We start from the raw sequence: 21,551 nt of genomic DNA, 5'->3' as shown, positions 1-21,551 counted from the left end.
TACATTAATACTCACAAGCAATAACTCTCCAAGGCAGAAATGTTTTAAAGAGCATCTAAGGCGACAAACAGCATATTCTGCAGGCTAACAAGCGACCAGCTTCCTGTTTCCTCTACCCACAGGAACACAGAAAAACCCCACCAAAATATAAGCTTGTGAGTATTCCCACTATGACCAGCAGAGGGTGCTGAAGAGAAAGAACCTATGCATGTCATAACAAGTAGAATTGGGCTGAAAGATCTATCGCTTTATCACCTATTCAGGTTGTAAATTGTGTTTTTAAAAAGTAACTAAGTAACTAAGTAATTAATTACTTTTGAAAATAAGTAATCAGTGAAGTAACGGGATTACTTTATTGGGGAAGTAATCAGTAATTAGCTACTGATTACTTTTTTCAAGTAACTTGACCAACACTGGTCGCCACCACCTGTGGCTCACCTGCCTCCTGGTACCGCCCCCTTGAGCTCACTGTATCACTCCTCCCCTGCAGCTGAGCCAAGGGCCACACCTCCACCACAGAAGGCAAATCAAAAATACCCATTTTGGCACTCTCTGTTATGGACACAGATGTCCAGATTTGTATACAGAGTAGCATGAAAGACTCAAATGTAAGCACTCAGTACGGTGCAGAAAAGTGCTGAACAATCATAAATTCTCAACAATCAGTTGTTTGTTTCTGCTCATTAAATTCTGTAAGAATTAGAAATGTGAAGGTCCCAAGTTCAGTCTGTGGATTTTACCTCCAACAGCACCTTTTATCCAGGTAAATCTTCCTGAACTTAAAGTGTCTGTGATGATAACAGAGATTCTATCATGATGGGTTTTATTCATTAATTTTATTCATTTTAATAAAGCTGGAATTCAGTTGTGTAATTGTTTGTAATTTGTGATTAAAAAAACATCAACACCAGTGAACAATGATGCTTGATCTGCCCCACTGACATGTAACAGTGGGGCAGGCTGGACATACTGTATAGCTTGTTGTGTTGATGTGTTGTGATCATATAGCTACAGAAAGGTGTTATAGGTAGTGCTGTCAGTGATAACAGCCTCATTTAAAAGATACTGATTGTGTCTGTTTGTGTTTTACAAGAACTCATTTGAAGCAAAGAGCAGTGACTGTACCTCCACATGTCTGAGCTCCTCACTCTTTCTGAGACTGAGCTCAGCTACTCAACAGCATGAACCTGTGACCTCATTAATTCATATTTTAAATCAATCCATATATATCCTTACTAAATATTATGATAAACATGTGAATCTATCAATGAACCATAAAACAAAACATTTAAATAATACAAAATATTTTGGAATAAGAATATTCTGAAGAACAAGCTGATATATCTGCTCAATACTATGATGGATTGAATTATTCCTCGATAAACAGCATCGTCAGATTGATCCAAGTTCATGTCAGTCAGATCATTTCCATAGAGAGGCACTTTGCATCAGCAGCACCATGCTCCAGTGCTCTGGCAGAGTTTATAGTCCTGAGAGTTGAACACTGGATGACTGACAGCTGTCCTTCATCACAACAGAAGCCAGAGAAATCCTCCTCATCAAAAACATGACTTTGATCTGTGTCCTCATCTGGACTCTCCTCTGCTGCTGCTTCACAGGTAAAGTCCAGAGAATCAAACTCCTCTCCTCTATCAACATCTGTCCCTCTGAAATGAAGCCCACAAAACCATGAAGCTGCTTTATGTTTTTGTCTCTGTATCCTCAGAGTCCAGAGGACAGATCACAGTGACTCAGCCTGGAGCAGAGAGCTCTGCTGTGGGAGGATCTGTGAACATCAAGTGTAGGACCAGTCAGAATGTTTATGTTTATAGCAACTACCATCTTTTAGCCTGGTACCAACAGAAAGATGGACAACCTCCCAAACGTCTCATTTACTGGTCTAGCACTCGAGATTCAGGGATTCCAGCTCGTTTTACAGGCAGTGGATCAAACTCTGACTTCACTCTGACCATCAGTGGAGTCCAGGCTGAAGATGCAGCAGTTTATTACTGTCAGAGTCTCCACTATCCTAACAGTCAGTGGGTGTTCACACAGTGAAAAACAGTCGTACAAAAACCTCCCTCAATCAGACTGAACAGAAACTGAACTGACTGCTGCAGCTGGAAGATACTGCAGAGACTGATACAGTTCACTGAGGACACACACACACACACACACACACACACACACACATGCAAAATAAAGTGATTCATCACAAATTTGTGTCCCACTGCTATTGCATACATGTTGTGTTCAACTTTCAAATATATATTTAACTAAAGAACAAACGTGGGCCATTAACAGATACCAGGATAAGTCTTCTTCATGACCTTTGACCTTAGAAGTGGAACAAATCCACTGAATCTAGGGCTGTATCCCAATTCAGGGTCTGCAGCCTTAAAGTACGCAGCCTCAACGATCCTCAAGGGCCGCGTACTCAAAGACCGCTAAGGCCGGAAGTGCGAGGCTTGTGAAATGGGACGGTCTAGCCTCCGTCGCGCTGCCCAGGTTGCCTAGCAACCATAACACCAACTGCTGGAAACATGTCATACAGCTTTGTTTGACAGAAATGAAGGAGAACATATTTTGTTCGTGTGTTTGTTTCTACATGAGCTTTGTGTGATTTAATAATGTGCAGGTACACTGGTTCAGCACATGTGAGTGAAATTCATGTGAGTGAACTCTGTGTCAAATACTGAGCTTCAGTAAAGATTCAAGTTGCAGTTATTTATATTTCCTGTCACCTTAAATCTTCACTCAAAGATAAGTATCTCTGACAGTGTATATACAGATGTATTATATATAAGAGACAAATATTGTCCGTTTAATATGTTGGCATTACTAAATTTGGCTCAATGCTTATATATATGTGTAAAAAGAAAATGTATGAGCTGTGAAAACTGTTTCTGATAGAATGAAGATCAGACTGATATATGAAATATTCCTTTATTGGGTGAGAAAATCAGACCATGTCATAACTGCTTTAAGTCATACAGAATAGATATCAGAGCCTTAAACAGGCTGACTTCTGCTAAATGGGTCAAACTGGGCAGAAAGTCTACAAACACATAACATCCTTATAGAATATGATGTAACACTATAGATCAACTTACCTCAGAATATATAAAGCATATAAACAATTACAGCAATATGATGCAACAAACACAGCAGTGCTACTAATCCAAAATACTCAAAGCTTCATAGAACTGAAACAAACATTTATTTTTAGCTCCATTCTGCTGCTGATACATACTTTAGGTTTCTGAATATTAAACTTGTTGCTGCCTTTCATAGTGTGTAACTTGAAGGCCCTGAGTACTTTCTCCCACACTGAAAACACTGGGATGATAACATTATTTGAACATTACCTAATAAGACTGATTCAGGACAGACAATTAGTTATGTTAAACTTTCCTAGCAGTCCTTCACAAACAGGGAACAGTCTGTCTATTCTCTCCATCTGTCAGCTGCTGCTGGCTCTTCCTCCTCCTCTTCCTCACACACTGCTGAGTTTGTCCTGGTGGATCATCAGGGGTGCAAAGCCTCACAGATGATGTGCAGCAGTGGGTCCCTCAGTCTGTCCTCACTCTGGACACTTGCAGTTGTCACACATGGAAATCAAATGTGTGATAAGCTGCAGGATTCAAACACAAGTGTAACTTATAAATACATGTTCATACTTTTATTACACAATCAGAGAGAAAGAAACAGAGAGAGAGTGCAGGACAGACAGACAGGTGACAGTCTCAGGTGTACACACTGCTACAAAACAGCACAAGAGAAGGAGGATTTAGTGTTTGTGTTATTACGAGTGCTAAACAAGAAGAGTTCCCAGATGGTCCAGTGGACACATGTGTGACTCCTGTGATTAAAGCATCTTTCTTTCAGCTTAACGAGTGAACCGTCAGCTCGTTCAAACACACGTTAAAGTCCGTTTGGCTCGACACCACCGAACAGAGGCAGCAATATAACATAGCTAACATTAACAGTGCAGTGAATCCTGCTTGTGCCGTCATATTCAGGACTGCAAACCGAGCAGCATCACTGACTTTCAGCTTGTTGTGTTTGTGGATATATGACTGACTTTAATTGTCCATAAAATCATCACATTCTCTGTAAGATTAAGGTCAGCTATTGTATTATATTTTAAAGGCTTTAAAACAAACTGAACGCTGAAAGTACAAACATCGCTAATGGCAAATAACTTTGTCGACATGTGGCCAACAGTAATGTTTTAATGTTCCTTATTATTAAACATTTGCACATAAATAAGTGACATCATATTCAGTACTTACGTTTAACAGTTTACTCTTGAGCCGCTACGCTTCTGCCGTCTGCGGCAAAATTATCCACAGTGACTGCCGCGCTATGAATTGTGGGATATGTTGTGCCACGAAGTCTACACTGCCGCAGCCTTAAAATTCAGGGAAATGAGGGCCGCATTTCGAGCAGCCTTTGAATTGGGACAGCCTTAGGCGCGCCGCTGTGACGTAATCGGCCTTGAAATGCGGCCTTTAAGGCTGCAGACGCTGAATTGGGATACAGCCCATATCAAGATAAAATAATCTGAAGACAAAAATCTGAAAATGTTCCTGATCAGTGAGGATGAAAATAAAAACCCTAACCCTACATTCTTCTAAATGAAAAATATATTCATCAAGTGCAGGTTTGCAGATTTGAATAAAATAAAATGTCTGATTCAACCAAAATTCACTTTGCAAAACATCTTTATTACCTAAAACATGAATGTTGTCATTATGAGAAAGAAAATAACAGTTTTAGTCTTTATTTGTTCTTTAAAAAGAAAGATGGAGGCAGTTACAGAGTTGAGAATGAGAGCATTAAACCAGTATCAGGTTGAGTCAGGTCAGGACTGGGAACACTGGACTCTCCTCAGTGGCTCTGAGACCAGAGTCTGGCAGCCCTGGGTGGCCTCACAGGTCACAGAGCCCACCTTCATCCAGCGGTCTGCAGGGAGCCTCAGGGTGCTGCTCCAGCTGTAGAGGCCGTCATTCTGCAGCACCACGGGGCTCCTGCTCTCCTCCCAGCTGATGCTGCCACTGCCATCCACCTTCCAGGACAGACTCCAGTCTGAGGGGAAGCCCTTGTTGGCCAGACATGTGATTGTTGCAGTCCCCTGCTGTAGCTCCTCACTGGAGGGGGGCAACACTGTCAGGATGGGACGGGTATCACCTAGGAGACACCAATCAGCTTAGAGCACAGGGAGCACATAGCTGTCAATCAAACCACAGACAGTCGGACACCTTTACTGTAAGAGCTGATTTTCTCCGTTAAGAAGTTTCTGTCAGGTGTTTTTTCTGCTCCACCAGTCATTAACTCACACATTGTTTCACTTCCCTTTAAGAAAGCTCTCATGCATATCAGCACAGAGAGAATCATCACACAGTTTGACCTGAAATATGTTCAAACTACACTGGAAATAAAAGAAGCAGATGTGGCAACATTTACAAAACAAGTTTAAAATCATCAATATTGTACATGACTTACATTAATATGAACTGGAAACAAAAAAATAGAATACATATTTTTAGCAACACAAAATGCTCTTCATGTATAAAATTCACACAAACTCAAAATAATTTCAAACAATACTTGACAAACTAAAGACAACAGAGATCATATTTATATTTCTTTTGATTTTTTTCAATTGTATTTTGACTGAAATGTAGACATAACACTTTGACAGAGCAGATCTGAATTACCCTCCATGACATAAGAGGATAATTCAAAATTCCATCATCAAACTTGTTGCAAAGTTACGTGCTTTTCTCTCAAAATCAGAAAAGAAATTGTTAATTGATCTTCAATAAAAAAGACAGTATTTGATAGTAAACCAAAATAAACTTACTTCCAACATTCAGTCTGGTTCCTCCACCGAACGTGTACCACAGTGATACAAACTCATTGAGGCGCCGTACAAAAACCTCTGACTGTAGAGAGACACGGCTCTCTGACTCTGAAACAAACAAACTCAACAACATAATTCTCCACTAGGCCTTTACTGAATCCAAATTCATTTTCTGTTCGTTTGTGGGTCTCTCTTCATTCAGTTTAGTATTCAATAACAGGAATGCATGCTCTGTTGAGGTGAAATAAGGTGACTTAAAAATGGAAGAATATCCTATTTCTTTGCCTCAGAAAGTCTTGGGTGGTTTTTAAAGTTTGGGCCATTATCCATTTGAACTGTGAAGTGCTGTCCAATCAGTGTTGCAGCACTTGGTTGAATGTGAGCAGAGAGTATAGCTGTGTACACTTCATATTTCATCCTGGTACTGCTTTTCGATTTCTCTCGAAGTTTGATTTAGTTTATTAGCTGATTGACGATTTCCTGGACCTTATGCTAACTTTGAACTGAAAATACTTCATCTTTTCAATTTATCTTTGAATAATGAGGAAACAAGTCTTATATCTCCATGAAATGGGTTGTAGTAGACAGTTGTTCAATTACTTTTGAGTGTCTGGTGAAAAAATCCTTGTGGGAAAAATCTACACACCTTTTCAATTCAAATAAAATCAGAAAGTTAGACAACCGACTTTGTGATCTTGATTATGTTAATGTGATTGATCTATTACTAAACAGCTGTCAGGGTTTGCTGTGTGTATGTGAAGAAGAGGGGACCCAAACGCAGGACTCGTGGTGAGGATTAAGGGTGTTTAATGCAATGGCAGGATGAACGGATGAACAGTACATGGAAGAAGACTGGCTGACTGAACTGAAAGGTGTTAAGGTTCAAAAATTGGAGAAAAGAGTACGGAGGTTCTCAACATCAAATGATGACACTGGTCCAGAAGGTATGATCAAAGCGAAGATTTATTGTTTACACGCGTGGAGCTCAACGCTGGGCAAGGTCAGCGATTGAACTGAACTTAAAATAATTAGACAAAGGTTTTATAGGGGTAAGACAACAAAGCCCCCTCTTTTGCAAAAACAGACAAAGTACAGCTTACGTCAACCCAAACCACAAAATGTTCCGTTAACTTTTTCTAACATAGTTTAAAGAACATTACGTCTCATCTCCATCCCGGTGTCGCACCACGTACGCCTTCTTATCTCCCAGAACATCAGGTGCACTTCCTCTAAGCATCTGACAATATGCCGGCACAATTTGCACTTGCAGCAAAAACACATCTTAACTTTTTACCTACTAAAGTGAATCTACTATGGTGTGTATGTGTGTGCGTGAGTGTGTGTGTATGCTATGTACGTATGTGTCATGACCTCTCCTGCACCCCGGCTCACCTCACACCTCTCGCCCCAGCCAGACATAAGGCCTGCGCTCATACACAGCTGAACTATGTGTGACTTCTGGACTAAATGTCACACTCCAATGATGATACTCAAACCATGAAGGAAACTTACTTAAAATGAACATAAATGAAACTTAAAACTTACTTCAAAGGATATAAGTGATAAATGATACAAACTTAAATCTTAGCTCTAAAGAATATAAGTAATAAAAGATAAAAATCACTCCAGGCGTATGTCATGTAAGCAGGTGTGTTGCAATTCCTTTCAGAGCTCCTGTCCTCCTCACCGTGTATTGGCTGATCATAACGCCCGCCAAGAGTTTCTGACCTTCACTTGACCAGGAGCCACAGCTCTTTAATATGCTCAAATGCAATCATGTATAAAAGGTTAAAATCATTCTCATAACACAGGTTTTCCTTCTCAGATCTGCCAATCTGTTTGCTCGTCTCTACTACAGTTTAATCATTGAAAATCACAGTGATCAGCATACTATGTGGAAGTTACAGATTACATAATAGCAAAAGCATTCTGTCAGACCCCTCATTCCCCCTTTTGACCTCTGGCTGACCAGAGGTCACCATACTCTCAGGTGCATCACTCCTCGTCCCACACAGCGACTCCCATGTCCCTCAAGGGCATCATGGGCATGTGGGCTTCTGCTCCCGAATCCACCGCCTTCGTGATCACCTTTTCTAACAAAGCTCGAGCACAAGGAATGAGACAACAGCCACAGGTCACCAAAATACCCACCAGCACAGCTAATGAAAGCATAATTGAAAGTACAAACCCTTTCCACTGTCCGAAGACCGAGGTCATCCAGCCCTCCAGCGGATTATCAATTCCCAAGTGTTCATGCATGGTCTTAGAGAGCGTTTTCAGCCCCTCCAAAGCTCGGGTGACTGACCCATCTGGAGCCGTGTTATTTGGAATAAAAGTACAGCACTGATCACCGAACATAGCACATACACCGCCTCGTTCTGCCAACAGCATGTCTAGAGCCATTCTATTCTGCACCCCCATCAACGAGGTCAGACCCACTTGCTCCACTAGCCCTTCCATCCCATCTCGGGTAAGGTTAGAGAGTCTCAGCAGATTATAGTGAACATAATTAATCCTATCCACATTCTTATTTGGGGTCACTGGAAAGAGAGCAGCGATTATTGGAATATTTTCAAACCCGGCTGCTATTTGATCCGCCAGCTTATACTCATTCGGAACTCCCCTGGGCACTCCTATTGAGTCTATCCAGGTCGGCGAGTCCATCCTAGGATCATAAGCATGTGTTCCCTCAGACCCTCTCTTCACCAAAACGTGTCTCTTGCGCCTAGCTGTCAGTGTACGTGTGTCGTGCTGTGGGAATGCCTTCACCTGGTTTCCAATTAGCATAAGTGGCGCACCTAGCCTCACCATTGCGCACGTCCCCACACTTCCCAGAGGAACACGAGCCAAAAGAGTTTTGTGTCCGCAGTAATAATAAAGCCCACTTCTAGCCCAGGTCCCAATTAACGTGTTTGCATCACCTACATTGTTTGTGGTCCTCCCCGTTTTGGTAACTGAACACCAACTTGGGTCAATTTCTCCCACCTTATATTTCACGTGATCTGTGGAGAACTTGAAACACGTATAATTATCTTTTTTCGGCATAAATGGTCCTGCCTTCGTCTGTTTATCGGTCGGGGGAAATAAACTGGACAAAACCGTGCAGTTTCCAGTGCTCACTGCTTCTCTAGTCAGTTGCAGCATACAGTCATAGCCCCACTGATCCTCTGGATGTAGTGGTGCAGGTTCTGTGAACAAACGTGGTCTAGCTGACGCACAAGCCACACAATCTGACACTTGCTGTTCCCTGGCATTTTGTGCCATCCAGTCCAGCCACAGGTTGCTGTCACTGAACCCGGTGGCGCGTTCTATCAAATCCTTCGGTTTTAACCTCGTATAATCTACCGTGAGGACTTGCCTGGCTTTTGGTTCCTGTTCCTCTGTTGCTGCGGTAGGCGACTCGTTTCCTATTGGCTTGGGTTTTGGGTCGACAAGGTTTATTCTAATTACTCCTGTTGGATCCGTTCCTAACATATCTACCCCGATTACTAGGTAGAACACACCTCCCGGACTTTCTGACCTAGGGAGAGCATTCCAGGGACCCAAAGAAAGGGTGATGGGGTTCTGAGAAGTAGAAAAATCTCTCTGAATTGCTATCCCTTTTAACCCCTCAGGCACTTGCGGCTGCCACCCTACTCCGGTCCATCCTACCACCTTCCCCCAACCAGGAGTACACCACTGCCCTGCAGTATAAGACCCCAGCACAGCGTGACTTCCCCGGCTAGAGTGAGGGCTCCCTTTCCGCGTGCATATGTAAGAGTGACTACAAATCCACACATCATATCCCCTCCAGGTGCTATTTACCCCTTCGCAATCTATCACTTCACATAAGTCAAACGTATATGCACTTGTGGACCCTTTAACGTAGTCCAACTCTAGCCCCTTATATCTGCTGAGACACCCATCCTTTGTGACCGAGATCTCACGCTTTATTCTCACCCTCGGCCCCGTTTCGGTGAACGATCCCTCTTGTGGTGCTGGAGTGGGCTGGCCTCCGGTTCCGGACAGTTCACTTGGGTTTTTCTGCAAAGTATAAACGAGCAAACATACGGCCATAATTAATATCATCACAGACATCAAACTCACTATAACAAGTAACATTTTAATTTGTGCCCTCTCTTCACGAGGTTCTAATTCATGGCGTGGCATTTTTCAGCGTGTATTTAATGACTAAGAAATAAAAAGAATGCCAAGCGTTATTTTCCTGTGTCTCTTTGCTGCTTGCTTTTTTCTCTTTTTCAGCTACCCTCTTCTGGCCACTCAGTCTGTGGTCCCTCCTTTCTGCAGGCGCGGCGATCTCCTCCTCAGCGGTTCTTCTTTCTTCGGCCTTCTGGGTAGACTACCAGTCGGCCCGTTGCACAGGGGAGAGGATTTATTCTGCCTCTTAGATTCGTTGCCCCCTGTGTCCGGCGGAGTCGGATCCTCGTCCACTAGACTCTCGTCTGCTGCCGCACACTGCGTCCAATGGAACCAGGTGTCGCCTTTTCCTTTCAGCTGGACCGCTGTAGCCGTCCGGGCTGTCACCTCGTATGGACCGGTCCAACGGGGTTCCTTCCACTTACGTTTGATGACCTTTAGCCACACCGCCTTGGCGTCAGGGACCTCTCCTTTCTCTCTGGGGTTCTCACACGTCACCTGTTTTGTGAAACTGGACACAAGGGCTTTCAACTCGTCAAAATATTCAGCATGAGACCTGTTCCTTTTCTGGGGCTGCTCCGTCGAGACCACTGTCCAAGGGGCTGGAAACTGTCTCCCGGTCAGCAGCTCGTACGGGGTAAAGCCTGTTGACTGATTCACAGAACATCGTATGGTCATCAAAGCAATGGGGAGTGCAGCTACCCAATTTAACCCTGTTTGTGCGCATATTTTAGCTATCTTATTTTTTAAATTCAGATTCATTCTTTCTACTTTTCCTTGAGACTGGGGATGATACACTGTCCCAAATTTATGCTGCACTCCCAACATTCTCTCTACCTCTTGCAGATCCTGATTTTTAAAGTGTGTGCCATTATCTGATCTAATCCTTCGAGGAAACCCGTGTCGCGGAATGTAATGATTGATCAAACACTTTATTACACTCTTCGCGTCTTCCTTCCGGGTTGGCCAAGCCTCTGGCCAGCTGGTCAAGGCATCAACACACACCAACAGATACCTCACACCACCTGGACCTGTCTCAATCATGTCAGTGAAATCAATAACAATCTCCTCCCCCGGTCTCTCAGGCATCAAAAACTTACCCGGCTCTGGTTTCACTGCTGGTTTGGGATTGTGTGCTCCACAGATTAAACATGTTCTGGCCTTTTCCTGTACCATGTTCCTTAACTCCGGGTGCCACCACCGACACAAGTTTTTCTCCATTTGTTTTATACCCACGTGGCCCAGTCCGTGAGCTTCACTTACCTTTTGCTTTGCCATTTTGGTCGTTAGGACTGGACGCCCGTCCGGGCTCCTCCACAGACCTTCCTCCTGCCAGGCTCCCTTAGCCTGCTACACCCCGTTTTCCTCTGGGGCTGCTTCCTTCTGAGCCTGTCTGACTTCCTCCAAAGTGTTGGTGTTGACCTCCTCTTCTGCCGTTACCTGCACCATTTGTCTCTGTCCTTTGTAGCCTGCGGCCTTTTTTGCAGCTTCATCAGCTGTCCGGTTTCCTCTTACCACCGGGTTGTCTCCCTGTGAATGTCCTTTGCATTTTACAATACTTACCTCATCCGGATCCTCCAGGGCCTTCTCCAGTTCCTCCATCTCCTTTTTGTGGCAGATAGGTGCGTTGGTCGCGGTTCTGTATCCAGCTCTCTTCCACTGAGCCAGTTCCACATGTGCGGCTCCAAACGCATATGCTGAGTCCGTGTAAATGTTCACTTTCAGGTTCTTGGCCAACCGCAGAGCTCGGATCAGGGCTATCACTTCAGCTCTCTGGGCTGACTGCTGTCCCTCAATCCTTCCTGCTTCTATTACCTGGTACTCCTGTCCTACTCTGCGAACTACAGCATACCCTGCTTTAAGTCCCTCTTCATCTCTGTGGCAGCATCCATCTGTGAACCACTCCTCTGCTCCTGCTATGGGTTCTGCTTTTAGATCCTCTCTGACTTTCTCTTCAACCTGGGCTCTTTTCACACAGTCATGTGGTTCCCCTGACCCCATTAAATCTGCCATGTTAATCCCTTCATGTGTGAATGTCAGATTGGGTGCATCTAGAATTTTGCTCAACCTCTGTTGTTTCAGTGGGGTCATTGTGAACGCCTGTGAGTTCACATAAGCCACTACACTATGTGTGGTGAGCACTTTCAGTGGGTGTTCCCTTACTATGTGTGCTGTTTTCTGGATGATTTTTGCGACCCCTGCTGCATGTCGTGTGCATGTTGGGTGTCTTGCTTCTATTGGGCCCAGTTTTATGCTGACATACATGAGCACATCTCTACTCCCCCCTTTTTTCTGAAACAATACACCATTTACAATGTCATTTGTTTCAGAAACATCTAGGTAAAACGGTTCGTCGTAATTTGGAGTGGCCAAATCAGTGGCTCTTGACAAATCCTGCTTCAACGAAATGAACGAGGACTCTGTGGCCGGCGTCCAAGACAACTCAGCCTTCAGGTTTCGAGCGCCGACTTTCTTAATCAGGTCCCTTAAAGGGGCGGTTTTACCTGCGTAGTTCGGAATGAACTGTCTGCTGTAACCTGTCAAACCTAGAAAAGAAAGCAATTCTTTCACAGTTCGCGGTTTGGGATGTGTGAGAATTTGGTCTCTGTATGTGTTCATTAACCCCACGGATCTGTGTGCAATCACCCGGCCCAGAAAAGTTACCTCTGGTCGGACCAGCTGGAGTTTTTCCTTACTGACCTTGAAGCCGCATTCTGCCAGTCGGTTCAACACTGCGAGCGAGGCTGCCGTACACGCCGCCACGGAAGGAGCTGCAACTAGGAGGTCATCAACATACTGAATTAGTGTGCAGCCCTCAGGCAGTTGACATGGTGACAGGGCTTCTTTCAGCACCTGATTAAAAATGCCTGGTGACAGTGCAAAGCCCTGTGGCAACCGTGTGTATCTAAACTGTCTGCCTCTGTATGTGAATGAAAAAATGTCTCTGAGTGACTCGTGCAGTGGAAGACAAAAGAATGCATTAGCCAAATCAATGCACGTGAACCATTTCTGGTCCCATGTAATTGCCGTGAGAGCTGTGTATGGATTAGGCACAGGAACAGTTTCAGTGCGTAGTATGGCATTAATAGCTCTCAAGTCATGTGCCATTCTGTATTTCCCCGTGCCCTGCTTCTCAACTGGTAAAATAGGTGTGTTCCAGTATGAGTGTGATGGTTCTAACACCCCTACCTGCAACCACCCTTCAATGGTTTCTGCAATACCTGCGTCAGCCTCCGGTTTGTGCCTGTACTGTGGTTTATTAATGGGTGCATCCGATTTCAGCCTGAAAAGAACCGGCGAACAGGAAGCCAAACCCACATCCGTTGGCCCTCTGGACCACAATGTGTCCGGCAGTTTGGGGAGTTCAGCCACCGCGTCTGGATGATCTGTTTTCTCCCTGCCATGTGTTCTGGAAATTTCTTTATGTTCTAAAATCACAGCATCGTTAGAACAACAAAGTATACGATAGATTTTACATTTAGGAGCATACCAAACATTTTGAATTTGCGTACCTTGCCACCAAGAGTTGTCCAGCGCCCGCTTGACCATTGGCCCTAATTCTCGTGCCTCATGACCAACATGGACCGCCAAAGTAATGTGAGGGGCTGAATCCTCTCCCACATTGTACCAGGGCAATTGTTCATCCGTTAATTTGACAGCCGCGGCGACACCTTCTGGTTCAATGTAAATATTGTGTGTTTTTACCTTCCAAGTTTCTCCCTCTAGATCACTCTCAAATTGCTCCCTATAGGTGTCGTCTTCTTCCTTATCATAAAAAAGGGTGACGTGGTAAGGATCTCTAGGCTCAGAGTAGACGGCCAAGCTCATTATCCAGGGTCTCCATTGCTGGTATGTTCTCAGAATGCCTTCCTCCACCAGCCGTCCCCAGTATATGTCTGCTGTGGACTGCTCAGAGTCTCTGACCAGATATTGAGTCTTTGAAGGCGATCCCAGGCACGGGAATTCTTTTCCTCCTGGCAGAGTGACCGTCAGGCCGTCCGCCGAACACATAATAGTTGCTCCCAGTTTCACAAGCAGATCCCTGCCCATGAGATTTACAGGCACCTGTGGTGACACCACAAATTGGTGTTTCAAAGTCTGTTTTCCCAGCTGCGTCAAGGCTGGATCAGTCAGCGGCAGAGTCATTGGAATCCCGGAAAAACCCACAACATTAACTGTGCTACTTGAGAGTGTTGCACAGTCAGGTGTGTCTCTCAATGTAGAATAGGTTGCTCCAGTGTCCACCAGGAAGGGTAGTTCTGTACCCTCCACGGTCATCGACAGCATGGGTTCTGCCGTGCCCACACTGTTCGGTCTCTCCGGGCGGCGTCAGTATTGCTCCCCGTCCCAGCCCCAGTCAGCAACTGGATACTGGGCGACAGGCGCTGCACTGGGATTCGGAGCTTGATGCGCTCCCCTGTACGCAGCTCCTCCTCTGATGTTTCCACGTGCCTGGGGTTGGTAGCCCCGCTGTGGATAGTTACGGGGCCTCTCAGGGCATTCCCGAAGCCAGTGTCCCTCCGCTCCACAGAAAAAACAGCCACTCCAACCGACATTATTAGCTGGAGACCCCAGAGGCCGAGCTCTTAGTCCGCCCCTGCCGGATCCACCACGCCCCCTTTGCGGTCCACCGGTCCCCCAATTCCCAGCGGGTCTACGTTGCCCTGGTGCATTGGCGGGCCAGCGGTCATCAGGATAGAGACTCGGATCCAAATCTGGCCAGTCAGGCACCGGGTCAGCCCCGGGCCTTGCCACCATTACTGTTTTGCTTGGTTCTTTCAGTTCCTTTTTCTTACTGTTAAATTTGTCGCGAGCCTCCCCCAACTGCAACTTGACAAGCAGAGCCTGGGCTTCCTCGAGCTCTTTTTTCTGTTTATTCACCAGATCCTGTTCCAGCTGGAGCCTATGCGCCACGTGCCTCTCCCACTGCGCAGAGTCTGCTACTGCAAAGTCTGGATTCTTCTCTAAGTCTGCTGTGACCTGTTTTGGCAACCCTGCTAGAACGGCGGAACGGAACCACGCCCTACTTTCGCTCTCTTTACCTGGATGTATGCCTGTTTCAGTCAACCACTGCTCCTTAGCTTTAGCTAAGAACTCCCCTGGTGTATCTTTGGGGTCCCAAATTATCTTAGGTATCGCCCCAGTGTTACGTGTTGGATACTTTTCGTGAACGGCATTAGACAGGGCACTTTGGACCTCACAAAGAGGTAGATCATTAGCATACGTAGTGGTACGTGCTAGCTCCTCTACATCAGCTAATCCTCCGCCAAGAAGGCACCGTCCAGCGACAGCGCGAAAATCACCCAGAGCAAGCTCCTCTCCTTCGGTCAGTGCGGTCAGTTTCCTCAGCCAACTAGCCCCTCCTTCTGTAATAGGCGGAAGTTGTTTAACCAATGCTTTCAAATCTCTGATTTTATATGCTCTATACACTGGTTCACCACATGGACCAGACATCAGAGGCAAATTCAGTTGTCCGTCCTGTACTCCTCTGTCAAAAATCACTTTTCTATTTTTCACCACCTGTGTCTTTCCCTTTGACTGCCCAAACATTGATCTTCTCCGACCTGCAGTGACCTGCTTCTGTTTTCCACCTTCATCCTTTTTTACTTTGCGGTTTCTCAGTGATATGGTTGGCCCTGGGTCTGACTCAACTTCTCCTTCTTCGGCTACTTCCTCTTCATCGCCGTCCTCCTCTTCATCACTCCAGGAGACCTCGTCCTCTATTTTGTCTTTTGACCTACCCTTAAGTATTGTCCGCCTCACCATTTCCAATGTGCTGAAAACTTTCAGCAGTGCCTCAGGCTCCTCATACATACGACCATGCACTTCTCCTTCCCAGCGTTCCCAGTCGGGCGTTTTTTCTGCTCCACCCGATCCCCTCATCTGGGCCTGTCCTTCCTTCTGCGGACCTGGCGATCCCCTGTGCTTGGGCCGGGCTCCCAGCTCCGCCGCTGGCCGCCCATCCTTGCTGGTGGGCGTCCTTCCACCTGTCTGTCCTGTCTGGGCTGTTCTACCAGGCGTTCCTCGGTCGGCGTCAGCTCATCACTCATGAGCCCCCTTTGTGGCGAGGTTGGGCCTTCATCTGCAGCTGAGGCCTCCAGTCTCCCACCTTCACTAAAGGGCTGACGCCCCCCTGCTCTTACTTCTTCCTCCTGACTCCCTATGTGTCCACCAGTGTAGTCAACATTCACCACTCCTCCCAGGACTGTTCCTGTTTGTCCTTCAGGCCCACGAACCTGTCCTCCATCCAAAGTCATCACCGGCAAGACATAGGGTGGGGGTGGAGCACTTGGCATTAAAGTAGCCCATGGGTATATTTTGGGTGTGGAGAGTGTAGCAGTTTCCTCTGTTTTTATGGTCAAGTTCCTCATTTGATCTTCCAACTTCTTATTTTCCTCTTTTAGTTGTTTAACTGAGGCCATTATACTCACCATGTCCCCTGCTTTGGCCATGTCATCCTCCTTCATCCAAGATTTTGCAGCATTCCACAAAAACAGCCACTTAGAACACTTGTCATGCACCTCTCTGAGATCTTTCATTGCTGCTTTGGTCTTTCTGTTCACTGAGTGACCTGCAGACTCCTCTTCCAGTTGCTTCAGTTGTTCTTCACATCTTTCTCCTTCCGTTTGGAACACCAAGCCCAGAGCTATTTCATCACTTAATTTCTTTTGTTGAGATGTGATGAGCTTACTTACCTCAAGCTCCATAACCTGACCTTCTTTTTCGGCCGCTTTTACTGCCCCTGCATTAGCCAGTCGAATAGCTTTCTTCAGCTGTTCAAGCTGAGCCTTCAAGGGCTTATACCCTTTTATTTCACCAGAGGTCGCCCTGTCACCCATTCTGCCACACACTCACTTACCCCCTCCAGTGACGTTTCTGACTCCTCCTCCTGGGTTACTCTGATGTAGTTCCCTTTCGGTTTCCACAACCCGTCTCACCACTCTGACAGCCGCTTCCTCGTCTTCTCCTGCTTGGCGACACACAGAGTTTAACCCAACTTATCATAAGCCATCCGTGACTTGGCCACCCGTTCATCACAACCCACTTCATTTGTTCTGACCCGGGTTCCACCTTAACACACCCTCATCCAAGCATGTTAAAATCGGAACCCGTCTCCGCCGCTTCTACCAGGGAGAAAAGAAACGCCGCCGCGTTAGATGGCACCCACCCCGGGTTATCTTCATTGTCCGCCAATTCCATTAATCCCGTAAACAATAGCAAACATTTATTTACATACTCATCCAAATCATCTAACTCAACTTCTGCGCATATGGACAAATCATACGGGGCGTCCTCCGTTTCTCCATGGCAAACGCAGTTAACTTCAAAGACACCTTCCACGAGTAAAATATCCACTTTACAGAACGCCTCCAACAGCATTTCGGTTATTTTCCAGCTGATTTTTGTTTTGTTTTTTTTGTTTTTTACTTTACTGGTAAATTAACACCAACTCCCCTCTATTGTATAATTCTTTACTCCTAATAAGTCCACTTTATTGCATGCTCATTTCACTGTGATCTTTTAAAACTCAATCCTGTAATTTTATATCTGTTAATCTGTCACGCTTATTAGTGGCTCATGATTGCTTAAGGCTTATGTCTGAACTTGACCACCGAGCCGGAGCATCATTCAATCCTAACAGGACGACCACTCCATTTTCTCTGGGTCAAGACAGCTCATTCGTCTTTAACAGTTCTCTACTGATATGTCAGCATGCTACAGCTCGACATTACTATATGGCCATGTGCTTAACAAACTCAAATCGTCCGATTAAATTTTGTGTACTTTGTCTTCTCTCCACAATTTAATCTCAAAGGTTCATCAATTTTTTTTATAATCAGTCCTATAACCATAACATAGGGCGCAGTGAGTTATACCTAAATGCACCATGTGTTATTATGCACAGTAAAATTTGGCCGGGTTTCTCAGAGGTGCTTATTTGTTTATTTAAGCCTCAGGTAAAAACACAAGAGAACTCAAACGTCAATATCACCAGCTATATATTATCTAAATTAAAACAGTTTCAGCTTCAAAACATCCCGCTTTGCATCACAATAACAATATTCCAAACCCAGCTCATCAATTACATCATCACAGCAATGAAACAAAGCCCCATGAATATCCCCCTAACAAACCAAACAACGTCATATTTACAGTCAGTTAACAATATGTGTAAATCATGCTTATGTCCTCAAAAACACTTTAAACCAAAACAGGAATTCTTGTGCGTTTCACAGCAGCCAGCTCATTTGCATATACTCGCAAAGTCACCGTCCGTTACCCGGTCCACTGGTACTCTATGTCAAAGGGACTAAAGGCACGTTCGCAGAACAAGGAAAACGCACTGGCAGCTTCACGTGGGTCCCTTTCATGTCTCTCAATGTATTTTTCCAAGCACCGGAATATCAGGAAACTACGAAACAGAAAGCTATATAACTCTGACCGTCTTATTTCTGCAGACACTGTAAAACCATACTGGTTCTCCAACGTTTCAGCCCAACAAATGCATGTCATATGAATAACACTCCCTGTACGTGAATATTCAACCTGACAAGATCCAGAAACAAACATCCCTCTTATCTAAGAAAACTCAAATCACAGTTCATATATTCTATCTCAAAACTCAGCAAAACAGTCATACACTCCTGTCAAAAATTAAAGCTTTACTCCCAAACTTGTAATGAACAAAACCAGCGTCTTAAATACAGGCATTCAGCAATACGTAACAGTTTCTATAGAATCCCCAACACTCTAGGGATTTCGCAGCCACGTTCTTTATTAAACAGCTGTTAAAACCCCTTTGTGCACTCACAGTAGCAGCCACTTCATTTACATAAACACAGGTTCTCTAAAAATAACTCGCAGACCTGCAGCATTCTCTCACTCAGTCAGACTCATCGCGCACTCATACACTTAAACTGTGACCCTTAGACTCAGTCACTGATCACACATTCACCGCAATTAATTCACACTCTATTTATCCTCTCGTAATAAACAAAACCAACCTCTTAGTTACAGGCATTTAACAAAATTTTCAAGCAATAGTTACAAAGCTCGAAACCGAAAGCAACAATCACTATGCGCGTCACCGCTCCTCATTTACATGAACACAGCATCTAAAAATAGAAGTCAGGCGCTGCACTGCTGATGCAGAAACTCTCTTCAAGCCAGAATATGTTATTTTATTTTATACAGACGTCTTATATTTACAACTGCACAGATTGTAAGCCTTATAGTTCCTACACAATTTTGATAAATTTACCATAACCGACTAGAACGGGCAAACCCCAGGTTTTTTGCGACCAATTCACCAGACCAGACTCGAACTGCTCTGTCCAAATTTCTAAGACCTAAATTAATTTACCAGTAGCCAAAAAAGCGCAAGAATAGGGGACTTGAACCCCTAGCAATTTTGGAGGTTCCCCAGTCCTCCCCGGTTCGTCGTACCGTACTATCCCATTAGTTGCCGCTAGGTCAAGGATAAACGTCTTTATCCAGGAGGGAGCGTTACCTCCGAGAAAATGCGCTTCTTAACAGACGCCGCTGTCGTTCTAGAAAAATTTAGAATAATTTGAAACAACAATCTAAGCCCAAAACAGGATTGAGATTGAGGCAGATCTACCTTTGTGGACATAGGGGACTTGAACCCACGAAATGACCATCACAAGATAGACCCCATGTCCAGCGGGACTTGAACCCACAGAAATGACCAATTCCCTACTTTCTACGTGAGACTCGAACTCACTTTAACTCTTTTCCTTTTCTTTGGGACTTGAACCCAGTACTTTTACTTATCACTTATCATCATCATCATCATTCATATCATTACTTCAACCAGCATGCTCATGAAATTACCATCAAAATCAAACAGACATTCACCAGTAATTTCAGTGAGTAGACTTTCTAATTTTGTCATATCCAATTTTGACACCTTTTGGAAATTCAGTTCAACAGGTAGTGTCTTACCTTTTTAATTCGCCGGCGAATGTCCCCTCACTTCCACCACTGATTACCGTCTGTCCGCCTGACCACCTCGGACCCCGTCCAACACCTCCACTGGTCTTCTCTTCTCTCCAACCACCGGAACGAGCCCCCAAATGTTAAGGTTCAAAAATTTGAGAAAAGAGTACGGAGGTTCCCAACATCAAATGATGACACTGGTCCAGAAGGTATGATCAAAGCGAAGATTTATTGTTTACACGCGTGGAGCTCAACGCTGGGCAAGGTCAGCGATTGAACTGAACTTAAAATAATTAGACAAAGGTTTTATAGGGGTAAGACAACAAAGCCCCCTCTTTTGCAAAAACAGACAAAGTACAGCTTACGTCAACCCAAACCACAAAATGTTCCGTTAACTTTTTCTAACATAGTTTAAAGAACATTACGTCTCATCTCCATCTCCTTTGTGATCTTGATTATGTTAATGTGATTGATCTATTACTAAACAGCTGTCAGGGTTTGCTGTGTGTATGTGAAGAAGAGGGGACCCAAACGCAGGACTCGTGGTGAGGATTAAGGGTGTTTAATGCAATGGCAGGATGAACGGATGAACAGTACATGGAAGAAGACTGGCTGACTGAACTGAAAGGCAAACAACCAGAGTAGACAGCAGTGACAAAATCAATGACAAGACAGTGAGCGAGTGGAAACTGAGGACTTAAATTTCCAAAAAGAAACTGTTGTGGTGGGCGATCACATGGCCAGCGGCTGAGCCAAAACAGGTCCGGTGGGCGGCTGCAAGGAAGACGGCAGTGGCCCCCGAGCAGGTCCAGTGGTTGGCTGCGAGGAAGACAGCGGTGGCCACTGAGCAGGTCCGAAGGCCGGCGGTGAGGAAGTCCAGTCAGTGGGTGGAAGGTGGCTGCTGACACCAAACTTGACATGGACGAGCCGCTGGTGGCGGAGCAGCTGAAGGCAACGGCGTGGGAGCCTCTAGAGAGTTCAGATGGGATCCTGGCCGCCCTCACCCTGGGAGCTGGGACAGGAACGGGAGCTAGCTGGACACCAGTCACCCCCACCCGAGGAACCGGAACAGGTGCAGGAGTGGACTGTGTCTTAGCTGCCCTCGCCCTGGGAGCTGGCACAGGAATGGGTGCTGGCTGGACGTCAGTTGCATCATCCCAAGGGGCTGGTGCAGATGCGGGTACGTGCTGAGCCCTAGCCACCCGAGTAGGTGCTACAGGGACAGGCTGAGCCTTAGCTGCCTTCACCTGAGAAGGTGAAACAGGTGAAGGGGAAGGCCGAATCTGAGCCGCCCTGCTGGCAGGAAGAGGCTGAACAATGGGTGAAGAAATAATGATTGACTGGGAGAAATTATCGGGTTTAGCGGTGTAATTAATAATGGCCTGGGATGGAGGAACTGGGACAGGCTGACAGGTAGGTGAAGAAATAACAAAATGAGGAAAATTATCAGCCTGAGCAGCATTGATCTCTTTAATGGGAGCCTCTGAGGGCAAGTATATATGTAATATGTTGAGTAAATGTTTTAATCAAGAGCCTCTACTAAAAGCTTAATCCAAAGATATAAATGCATAATAAAATAACCTGC

General features: G+C 45.1%; 2 gene segments (V, D, J or C); one reads left to right on the top strand and one right to left on the bottom strand.

Moving 5' to 3' along the window:
* Positions 1-1,567: 1,567 nt before the first annotated feature.
* On the top strand, positions 1,568-2,191 carry LOC109199570 (Ig kappa chain V region 3381-like). The segment is given in 2 exon segments: positions 1,568-1,619; positions 1,727-2,191. Coding segments are annotated over 2 exon segments (384 nt in total).
* Positions 2,192-4,795: 2,604 nt separating this feature from the next.
* Positions 4,796-6,017, bottom strand: LOC109199549 (Ig kappa-b4 chain C region-like). The segment is given in 2 exon segments: positions 4,796-5,193; positions 5,870-6,017. Coding segments are annotated over 2 exon segments (459 nt in total).
* Positions 6,018-21,551: the final 15,534 nt, after the last annotated feature.

Source organism: Oreochromis niloticus, unplaced genomic scaffold (assembly GCF_001858045.2).
Source record: "Oreochromis niloticus isolate F11D_XX unplaced genomic scaffold, O_niloticus_UMD_NMBU tig00000736_pilon, whole genome shotgun sequence".
NCBI classification, from domain to species: Eukaryota; Metazoa; Chordata; class Actinopteri; order Cichliformes; family Cichlidae; genus Oreochromis; species Oreochromis niloticus.
Note: the sequence above shows the minus strand (reverse complement) of the source record. Positions and strands in the feature narration are given on the sequence as shown.